The sequence below is a fragment of the Xenopus laevis genome, chromosome 1L, assembly GCF_017654675.1.
Source record: "Xenopus laevis strain J_2021 chromosome 1L, Xenopus_laevis_v10.1, whole genome shotgun sequence".
Lineage (NCBI taxonomy): Eukaryota > Metazoa > Chordata > Amphibia > Anura > Pipidae > Xenopus > Xenopus laevis.
The window spans coordinates 154,617,169-154,628,845 of record NC_054371.1 but is presented as its reverse complement, the minus strand read 5'-3'; the positions used below and the strand labels follow the sequence as shown (position 1 = coordinate 154,628,845).

The following is an 11,677-nucleotide window of genomic DNA, read 5'->3' as shown; positions in this document are numbered from 1 at the left end:
ACCTAAGCCAGGGTCAGTGGCCCGCTGTACAGATGTGAGCACTGGTATCGAACTATAGCAGTAATTGTATTGCAATCTCTCGTCAGGTTTTTTGATACGTCACTTCACAAGTAAGCAAAGAGCATACTAAAGAGCAGCACACATTCTGGTGGCAAACATACCCCAGAGCTTCTATTACATCTATCTTACCCTAACGGTTGGTATCATGGCCCATGTGGTGTAAATGACAGGCTGAATAGCCATGATCAGGGGTTTCCACCCCTGCTGAAGAATACTGGTAGGAGAATATTCCCTGTGTGTTTGGTGACCTTATTGTCCTGCGTTAAATACTGATTTGACAACCCTGATGTAACTCAGCAACTGAAATAATTTCCTCATAACCCTATGGATTGGGAGATTTTTTTGCTAGTTAAAGGGCAACTAAAGTCTAAAATAGAATAATGTTAGAAATGCTGTATTTTGTATACTAAGTATAAACATGAACTTAATGCACCAAAAGCCCAATTAAACAAATGATTTATGCTTTTAAAGTTGGCGCAGGGGGCTGTCATCTTGTAACTTTGTTAAACATCTTTGCAATCCCAAGACTACACCCATGCTCAGTGTGGTCTGGGCTTCAGTTGGGAGGTTAAGCTTAGGGATCGTCATAAATAATCAAAACAGCACAGGTCAAATAATATCTGCCAGAAGCCGATACAGCAAGACTGATTAATAATCAAAATATACAGACTGCACTGGGTCTGTGGATACAAATCTACGCAGTTGTACAGGGAAACAAAGCTGCTTGAGTTCTGGGAAGTAAGGTGGGGGTGCTCCCACCTGCTGTTTGAAAGTATGATCGTTTCCCTGCACAGCAGGGTTTCCTAACTGCAGCTGTCAGAGCAAGTAAAACAAAGGGTGAATTTCACTGCATGGTCAAACTGTACACATTTTTTAATTAAAGTATATTGGAGATAGTTTTCTTTTTCATTAAAGAAAGTAAAAATGGGATTTTATTTTTTTGCCTTTACATGCCCTTTAAATTACTCAACACAAAATTGGCTGCCAGTTGGTCTTTGCATGTAACTAAAATGTATTATTCTGATTGTCAAAAACGTCTGAGGACCCTACTGGCTTGTGACATGATGATATATTAGTTGTGTGCCTCTGTATACTTAGCGACCTGCCTCTTTTAGTCCAAGACTGCTTAATGATTACTGACCTTGTCTTACTTGCAGTTCTTTGATATTACTTAGCCTTTAAAGACAGAATCAAGCTAGTGGGTTACATGGACTATGTCATGTTTTACTGTGATATCACTTTTTTTTGCAACACATTTTTTTTTTATTAAAAAAAATAAAACTACATAAATATATACATATTTTATATCAAACATTAAATAAACTAATATGTTCTGTACACTGGTGGGACTTTCCATATTTTGTACACAAAAGATCTGAACTATTTGGGTAGTAGAGCAGGTGTAGTGAATAAAAACGCTTATATTTTTAAAATGTTTGTTCCAAAGCATTTTTCATAAATGCTGGCTCCTGTTTATGATGACTCAAGTAATTTTCAACACTCAAGTGTAATTATGAGTTCAGAAAGTTTGTTAAGGTCAGACAGATATGGTTCTCTATGAAGAATATAATCCACCATTGAATCCTGGGCTGGGAAAATATTTAGTAGTTCACGTCTGAGTTTTTGTGTCTCATTTAATGAGCGGACGTCCGCCTTTTGCTTTTCTCGCACTGCACCTGCCTTAAGATCTCGAAAGTTTAAAACCTCTGTCTGAGATGATTTCTTAGGTGCTGTGTGGGTTCCTCTTCGACCAGCAAACGAATGTCCTTTTGACTTGGTCCTACATAACATGGAATTTTCGTCAGAAGAAATCTTAAGGCTCAAAACCTTTTTTTTCTGTACAGATTTGGAGTTATGTTCTTACCTGGGACGTGAGTTTTTACTGAGGAACTGGTTCAGTGGTGGTCCATTACGTCCTAGGGGATCATCTGGTACCATAAAAATATCTCCAACAAAGGTGAATTGTAGAAGTCTGTAATGAATGAAAAAAGATCGGATCATAAAAAAATATAAATTAAGAAAATAACTGTGAGAAAAAAAGTTTTACAAAATTATATATATATATATATTTACCTATCCTTTATAATAGCTTTCCAGGCCTGAGATTCAGCAGCTATATCTCGTAGATTATCATTTGTGACAATGACACCATCTTTCTTCTCTGCTAACTGCAGCATAAACCTGTATTGATAAAATATTTTTTCACAGCATGAGTTTACATCTTAAACATTATTGGTAGATGTGATTGATTCACCACCAAGTGATGTATGACTTAAGTGGCCCTTTCAAATGCCCATATACATATCATTAAAGAAATACAGGTTGTAATTGTAAAAATATGCCTCCTAACATTCACAGGCTGATGTAACCTAGCTTGGATACATGTCACAAACACATTGGGGTATATGTAAAAGTGAAGTTAGAGATGGGGATTTTTAAAAGAGTATTTATTAATGGGTGAAAGTTCATCCTTTGATAAATACGCCTTTCAAAATCCCATAGTAATGAATGGAGAGTGGAGGAATTTCATTCTAGAGGACTGTGGCGATCTCTAACTTCACTTTTTGATAGATCTACCCCAGTGACTCATATACGTCAGTGGACTTCAATACCTAAAAAGGAGGATATTCCACATATTAGAAAATTATTATTTTTTTCATTAAAAAGCTCTATTTATGTTTTAAATATGGGCTGTTTTGTTTTATACACCCCTTCAATATTCAAGGCTATAGTTTCCCATTACGTTCTTTGATATGGTAGCATACTATGTAAGGATGACACCTAAAAATAATGGCACGCAGTAAGTATATAATATTCAGTTTAGTAGATATGACACACCCTTCTAAAAGGCGCAACTTATACACCAAAGCTTTTATAGAAACCTGCAAGAATGCTTTGGGCTTTACCTGTCATCATAGGATGTTACTCTTTTGCCTTCTATTGTTCTTGATGGAGTGAAAGAGAGAAGTCCAAGATCGTTTAACTCTGTTAGGAAATGCTGTTCTGTTTAAAGATAAATCTTAAGTTAAAAAATATAAATATAGATAAAATCCTAAAAAAGATACAATTGTAGTGTGTGTGTGTGTGTGTATATATATATATATATATTCATGCAAAATGTAGATGCACACTGAGACTTAAACAATCTTGATAAAGGCCCTGTTCTTTTTTTAAATATGTCCTAATAAAAATGAAGTTTTTTAAAAAGATTTTTTAAGTCCCGGTTAAGTCCCGGTGTGCATGTACATTTTGCATGAATTTCTGTATAATTGGCACAAGATAGCACCTGGGCTAGTATTTATTCTCTGCTTGGGAGTGCTCGGCCCATTCCTATTTTATATATATATCTATATATATATAGCAAAGCTGTGGTTTTCCCCCCTTTTTCCCCCCTTCTTTTTTTCTCTCTCTTTTTTTCCACTTCTTGTATTTCCTTCTACGACTAGTATTTGATGTTTGATGTGATTTTTCAATAGTGCTTGGTCACTTACTCTAGTGTTCAGCACAATTCGTTTTTTTTTACACTGTATGTATGTTTCACTTTGTATGTATGTATCACATGGAAGTATTCCTTTCGGTATAAACGTCACTTCTTTGTTTTTTTCACTGGTTTCCCGCCATTTTTAAAACAGAGTTTTCAGTTCCGGTTTACATTAAGAATGGCTTTGTCTTTACAACTTTATATATATATATATATATATATATATATATATATATATATATATATATATATATATATATATATATATATATAATAAAAAAAACTACAAAGAATTAAGAGGGGTTCCCAAAGTTTTTCATATGACTGTATATACTGTACATTTTAGGCCTCATTTTGGAGGTATTAAAGTGGACCTGTCACCCAGACATAAAAAGCTGTGTAATAAAAGTCCTTTTCAAAATAAACATGAAATCCAAATTCTTTTTTGTTGTTGAAGCATTCATAGCTGTTGTAACTCATTTAAAAATCTCAGCTGTCAATCAAATATTGCCTGCCCCTCCTCTATGCCTAGGCATAGAGGCGGGGCAATCAATTACTTTCACTTTCCATTCAGCACTTCCTAGATGTCACTGCTAGGATGTGTCTGTGTCTTTTCTCTGGTTAAAAACTTTGCTAATTCACTTGGTTACCCTGATGGTAGGTTTAATTCCACCCCCACCCACGAAAGATTGATCCTTTGGTTCTTAAAAAAAAAAAGTGTGGGATCACTTTCATATGCAGTTGAGGCTACTACACAAATTAGTAAAAAATAAATTATTGATTTAAATGGTAACTACATTTATATACATTTCTGGATAATAGATCCCTTATCTGTACTGTTGTGGTGAATAACCATTTAGGCTAATGTGAATAAACAATCTTACAAATGCTACATTTTGGGCTACGTCTTTAATATAACACATTTCTCTCATTTACAAAACAAGTTATAGAGGCACTAAATATTACCTTTGACTTTACTGTCTTTTTTCATTCGCCACTGAGGAACAAAGACTGTGATGCCCCGATGTCCTCGGTCCCAGAAATACTGCACAGCGAGTGCAATCCCGCGACAAGAGAAAAAACGGTGAAGTCCATGTCTGAGTGGAAATAAAAGAGGGTTTGATAGTTAATCCTTTATAGCCCGCTGGTATGGCCCTTATATGTGGGCTTCTGGATATGGGTCTAATGAAATGCATAGTTAGGTCAATATGAATTTCTCTATTTTACTGTATTTTGAATAAGCGCAGAACACACAAAGAAATGCAATGGAATAGAACAAAATACTCATGGGTACTAACAGGCTAAATAAAATGGAATTAATCAGCTCACATGTGCTCAAACCTGTATGAAAAATCTTTTGCGGCCAATTTATTATTAGTATGGTACTGGATATCCGGAAACCCGTTATCCAGAAAGGCTCCATTTTATTCAAATAATACACATTTTTAAAAATGATTTCTTTTTTCTCAGTAATAATAAAACAGTACCTTGTACTGGATCCAAACTAAGATATAATTAATCCACATTGGAAGCAAAACCAGTCTGTTGGGTTTATTAAACGTTTACATGATTTCCTAGTAGGTTATCCAAATTGCACCCCTAGCGCAGTGATTGTTAGTAGTATACTGCAGTGACTTGGGGTACTTTTCAGCAAGCAATACAAAGCAGTCGTACCCTTCTTCTTCCTTCTTCACGCAGGTGCGTATGCGCAGTAGGGTGAATGTTTAAATGGAATAAAAAGGATGGCTCTTTCATTTTACTGCGCAAGCATCAACCCAGGGCCATTACTCCGTGGTGCTCATTCAGAAGTACCCCAGGTGGTGCAGTTTTCTGCTAAGAGAGTATCAGGTAAGTGAGTATAATCACCGGGGGAGGAGTGCCTAACGTTTGGTACCCCTCCAGTGATATAAACTTTCCTTCCCCTTTAAAACTATCTAAAGCTCCTAATATCTCAGAAACCACCGTAAATTTACATCAATACATTTTTTGGGGTTTAGATAACCTTTTAACAGGTTGGATTATGATTAGGTTTGTTGCACCAAAGTGGTTTACAATTTGTTCAGTGTCTGCTGCGTAAAAGAATCCCGAGGTTGTTTATGCATCTGTAAATGTATAGGCAAAGCAGCCTAATTTATTTGGGCCAACACTGATCAATAATTTCAAAACAATATTTCGACCACAGAGATCAGGTGTGGTAATGTTTTTTCTTTAAGGAAACAGGATATAAAATAAGGAAAGTCCAACAAGAGAATCTTCTATAAAAGGGGGGTTTCCACATAACCCCTAGTTCTCTAATAACAAGTCACCTGCTCTGAGTGGATCCACAACGGAGAAACAGTCTACACAGATGAAATGCATATTCACCTAATTTGCAGTCCTGTTGCTGCTGAAACAGGATGCCAAGCACACAAAATAAAAAAAATAGCAGTAGTCAGGCATAAGCAAAAAAGTGTGGTCAAAAATAAGGCAAGTCTGAGTCACTTGGAGGTGGCAAATTGCTAGGCTGGTGAATGTAAATGCTTACTTCTTACTCCAGGCTGGCACTCTGGGGTAGTTTTCTGAAAGGCTGACAACTGCCAGTTTCCCAGAAATCCACCACAGGTTAGTCAGACTTTCAGACTTGATGCATCACAGTACAGAACTTTTCCAAATCATTCTGTACTACATATGTGCCAAGTCTGAATAGGCACAGGGGATGACATGCAGAAAACTCCTTTGGGGAGCTTCACCTTTTAAATTAGATCCTGCTTGGGGTAAGGTGTAATTGGCACCTCCCAGTGACTCCAGGTCACCGTTTCCATGTCCTTTAACCAGTCCCTGAACTGACGATTTCATGGACATTAAACATAGTTGCATAAGCTTAGACAGACAACATGCTAAGTGGACACAATCTACTGCAGTTTTAAGTATTATGATAATGAGTACTGTATATAACTGCATTGAGTCACGCAATTGAAACTATAGTGCAAGTAAGTCAGGTGCTTTCATAGTAACACCCAATTTCACATAGCATAGCATGTAAAGTACAGGACTACCCTAGCCCTGCCTATTTTTATTTAGGCCTGGCTGGTTGCTAATTATAGGTAGTAGCCATTCACTCATGTACTGTATACGTATATCTGTCTTTGGGCTAGAATATACAATGTGAGTCACTGAAGGTGTCGGTTTCTGGTGATAAAGTAGGATATTATAGCGAGAGAAGAATAAATGTAGTGAAACAAAAAAAACATTTCCGATGAGTTTCACTCTGCGACACATACTCTGATCATATCTCACTACATGCCTTTGTTAATTTACAGTTTTACTCCCTGGAAGTTCCTCATCTCTAAAATGAGTTCATCAAAGGAGCATTTTGGTTGCTTAACTATCTGTACCTTGTATTTAAAGGGGTTGTTCACCTTTGAGTTAACTATTTCTATGATGTAGAGAGTTATATACTCAGACAATTTGCAATTGGTTTTCATTTTTTATTATTTGTGTTTTTTTTAGTTATTTAGCTTTTTATTCAGCAGCTCTCCAGTTTGAATAAGAGACTGAATATGATCAGGAGAGGGCTTGAATAGAAAGAGGAGTAATAAAATGTAGAATTACCAATACATTTATAGCCTTACAGAGTATTTGTTTTTTTTATATGGGGGGTCAGTGACCCCCATTTGAAAGCTGGAAAGCGTCAGAAAAAGATGGCAAATAATTCAAAAACTAGAAAAAAAAAAGAAATAATGAATATTAACTGAAACTTAGAGCTGGTCATTCTATAACATACTAAAAGTTAACTTAAAGGTGAACCACCCCTTTAAATGCAGACAAAATATTTAGAGGTATTTTAAATAAATCTGTTAATACTGTTAAAGTAATTTAGACTATAAAAGTAGGTGCTCAGAACAGGCAAGTACACCCATAATTTTTCCTGCAGTTAGTATGGTTCTACTACATAGGGACTTGACCCTGCTATAATGTATCCTATGTATTTCTTGTCTAGCTGGCCATGCCCTACTGACATCAGACCACACCCCTCCTGAATAGTTGGTAGGAGATTATAACACATCTACCTTAAAGGAAAACTATACCCCCAAAATTAATACTTAAGCAACAGATAGTTCATATCATATTAAGTGGCATATTAAAGAATCTTACCAAACTGGTATATATATATTTAAGTAAATATTGCCCTTTTACATCTCTTGCCTTGGGCCACCATTTCGTGATGGTCTGTGTGCTGCCTCAGAGATCACCTGGCCAGAAATACTACAACTCTAACTGTAACAGGAAGAAGTGTGGAAGCAAAATACACAACTCTGTCTGTTAATTGGCTCATGTGACCTAACATGTATGCTTTGTTGGTATGTTTGTGAGTACAGTGAATCCTACGATCCCAGGGGGCGGCCCTTATTTTTTAAAATGGCAATTTTCTATTTATGATTACCCAATGGCACATACTACTAGAAAAGTATATTATTATGAAAATGGTTTATTTACATGAAGCTGGGTTTTACATATGAGTTGTTTTATGCAATATCTTTTTATAGAGACCTATATTGTTTGGGGGGTATAGTTTTCCTTTAAAATCTCTGATCTGCACAACAGTTGTCACCCAGTTGATTGCTTTGTCACAATAACTAATCACTTTATGGGAATATCTGCCTTTTCTGAGCACAACCTAATACCTCATCTGATGTAAAACCATTCCCTTAAAGGGCGCATTAGTTGAAGCTCACTAAAGCAACCTACTGCACATTCACCACTTCCAGAACTTGAGAAAGACTGTGTGAGTGGAGCCCATAAGGTAAGTTAAGGTCGCCTTAACATATATGCAACAGACATAGCCCTACAGTATTGCATATAAAAATGTATGAAGACCTTCCTCTAGGTATCATGAGATTGTGCAGCATATAACCGTATGCAAGGTTTAAGCATCTTCATTACTCACATCATAGCTACATTACTGCCATCTATTATGATATATCTCAGCTCTTCCCTTCCTTTTTCATTTCTGAGGTTAAGTTGAAATGGAGTTTGCATCGCTTCATTAAACCTTTGTACTCCTGTCACCACAGGGACACGAGGGTCTTTCTCATCAACTGGACCCTGGCCTTTCTCCAACAATCCAACCTCTAGTTGGGCCACCCCAGGATTGAGATCCTCAACAGGGCGGTTGCAGTGCTTGTTATGTTTTAACATTTGTGGCGGATTAACTTCAGCTGCATTGAGCTCAGCCACTTGTTCTACTCTGAGTTCATCAGGAAACAATTGACCACCTTCAGTATCATCCTGACTTTGGCAATTAGAAAAGACCATATCATCTTCCAAAATGTTCTTCTCATTAAGTTTTCTAAGCAGTCCTGCCATAGATCCATTCCCGATATCTACAATTTCAGTAGGACAATAGCCACAGTTTCTGGCAGCTGATTTAACAACTTCCAAAACATAATCATCATCATCTTCATCATTCTGGCTGGATGCAGTATGCGAGAGTCCTTTGTGAGGAACATTTTCATTTTGTTGTTCTGTTCGTTGACTGGTGTTAGACTGTTCCAGCTTAACCTTGTCCAGTATCTGAGAAGGTTCTTGAATTCCATTTTCAGATAATACCTTAAGAACTACAGCCTCCTGGTAACCCATGGTCTTAAAAAAATCCAAGAGCATATTAAATTCTTTTTGAGTACCCAGAGAAAAGTGTTTTTGGTCTCCATTTTCCCTACCCATAATAGTGTCTAGCAGTCCAGATATCTGCTGAAACTCTTCGTCATCATCGTGGAATAGCAACTCTCTTTCACCCATGTGTTGGTACTGGGGCACATCAATCCCAGTTGATTGTATTATGGTCCTCTCGTATGTATCCAATCTGGGGAATGGTGGTTCTTGGCTATCGCAGTCCCATTTATTGTAAGTAGCAAGATGACGTGGCTCAGAAGCTCTGTGGTGTAAAATTACATTACCTGCCTTTGATTTATTCCTAACATCTACTTTAGAACTCGTAATTTTTTCATATTTTTGAGTGTTTTGGACTTCTGTAGGCCAGAACTGATGATTGAATGTTGTTATATCATTGGTATTTTCATTCATTCTTTGCTGGTCTTGTGATTCCATTTTTGCTGTTGAATCGACATGCTTGCCTACTAAGGATAGTAACTCCTCTTTGACAGATGTTGGAAGAATAAGAAGGTCCAGTGCATGTTTATCTGTAGGATCCTCTACCAGGTCCTTAAAATGTCTTTTGATTTGGACCTCATGTACATTAGACTTAGTGTTTGATTTACATTTCTCTACAGAAGCACAAAGCCAGCTTTGGGCCATCACTGCTCCTTCTGCTAGGCCAGATATCCTGATTCTGCCAGGTGCTAAAGGTTTTACAAATGCTGATGTAGCTCTGATCAGGCAATCAAGGAAGAGGCCTTTGGCTCCAACAAAAATGCAATGCATCTCTCGTGGGTAGTCAAAGTCCTCTTTTATCTCCGGTGTGCATAGTCCTTTAATATAGTCCTAAGCAAAACAGAAAACAAACATGTTTTTGTAAGTCCCATGCTTAGTTTTATTTCTCTCGGTTTAGGCTACTTCAGTCAACATCTTATGTCAGAGCTAGTTAATGGTTGTTATACTTTCTGTTTCTGCATATAAACTGGTAAGAAACATTTGGACTACCTGTTACACTGTAGTCAATTGTTGCACCAACATGGAGCAGGAAAAGGTATATAAGCCTTGATTTATGCAAAGTATACAGTTTTATATGCTGCAAGAGCTAGGTGCATGGGTACAAAAAAGGGGGCATGTGGATCAGGGCAACCTTAAGATTAGTGCCAATAAGTATTGTGGACTAGTTACCCAGTGAATGTCACACATCAACTAATGGCTCCAGGAAGTTACATACAGCTTCCCAAGAAATAAAGTCAAAAAGAAGTGTAGATTAAATGTTTATCTTTATTATGTATAATGAGTAGGGTATAGTAACATAGTACGTAAGGTTGAAAAAAGACACACGTCCATCAAGTTCAACCTTTTAGTTTTTGTTTTTTTATCTGCCTAAATACTAGTTGATCTATAGTGATTTACTACCAGACGAGGGTATATTCAGTCCATACAACTGTATAGAAAACACAGTTGTGCCCCATTAATAAACCCTCTGCATGCATTATCTCAGTTTTGCCATATTTGAACAAAGCCCCTTGACCAGATCTAGAAAGCAAAATTGACTCTGGCATTTCAACTACACAGAGGCCCAAACAGCCCCTGACATTGCCAATAAAAAGTGACAATGGCATCTTACAGCAGCCCCTCTGGCATTTATTAGGATCTGCAAATTGCCAGTCTGGACCTTGACTTTAGCCTTACCTTGGCCTTTCCAATACGCCGTCTATCCCCTCTCATCTCGAGCCACATCTGCAGATGTCCCATAGGGCAATGACCCAATTGCGGTTGATCTAGAACCCCTATGATTTTAAGCGTGACTCCAAATATCCTCTTCACGTGAGGCTGTTGATCCCGTAATTCTTTTTCGGATTCTTGGGGAACAGTAAACTCATCCACTTTGAAGTCATCCTGCCCTGCATCGTGATCTCCCCTTTCCATGAACATTTTAATTTGTACACAAAATCCCTTAGTTCAATAATTTTTGAATGATGACACATAAGTCTCTTCATAAGAATATACAATTGCTCCACAAGGACAGCTTTCTTCCCCAGTCTCTCTTGGTGCAACCCTGCTTTTCCTTTCCGGCTGTGCAATTTGTTTCTATTTCTCAGTTCCTTGACATTCTATGGGCAGCTTCCTCATTCTGTCACTCCTCTTGACCACACCCCTATTCTTCCAACCTACCTTTTACCTGGGCATATACCGTCCCTAATCTTTCCTATTTCCACCCCACTGCGTGCGTGCCTCTCTCCCCCTGCTTCTCTCTATAGCTGCCTCTTGCTTTCGTTTCTAGCTCGTCACCCTACCCTGGCGCCCTGTGTAGCCCTGCTGGTACTGGCAGTGACATTTATAAACAAGGTGGGCACTCAGAACACAGCAGCCACAAATGCAATCCGAATGCAATGTACAAACACAGTTTGTCTCCGACCCAGATCACCCAGTTCTCCCTTCTGTGTGCAGAATCACAAGAACCCTCCCCTCCGTTCTCATGACTGATTGGAAGTTCCTGTG

The 11,677-nt window shown here is 37.7% G+C and overlaps 1 protein-coding gene across 1 annotated transcript; it reads right to left on the bottom strand.

Annotated features, from left to right (window-relative positions):
* Positions 1-1,263: 1,263 nt before the first annotated feature.
* khnyn.L (KH and NYN domain containing L homeolog) lies at positions 1,264-11,640 on the bottom strand. The gene is made up of 7 exons (XM_018259912.2): positions 10,868-11,640; positions 8,469-10,021; positions 4,508-4,638; positions 2,967-3,063; positions 2,134-2,241; positions 1,925-2,032; positions 1,264-1,840 (listed from the first exon to the last, which is right to left on the bottom strand). The coding sequence occupies exons 1-7, from the start codon at positions 11,108-11,110 to the stop codon at positions 1,555-1,557; spliced, it is 2,526 nt and encodes an 841-aa protein (XP_018115401.1). The 5' UTR covers positions 11,111-11,640; the 3' UTR covers positions 1,264-1,554.
* Between the last annotated feature and the right edge of the window lie 37 nt (positions 11,641-11,677).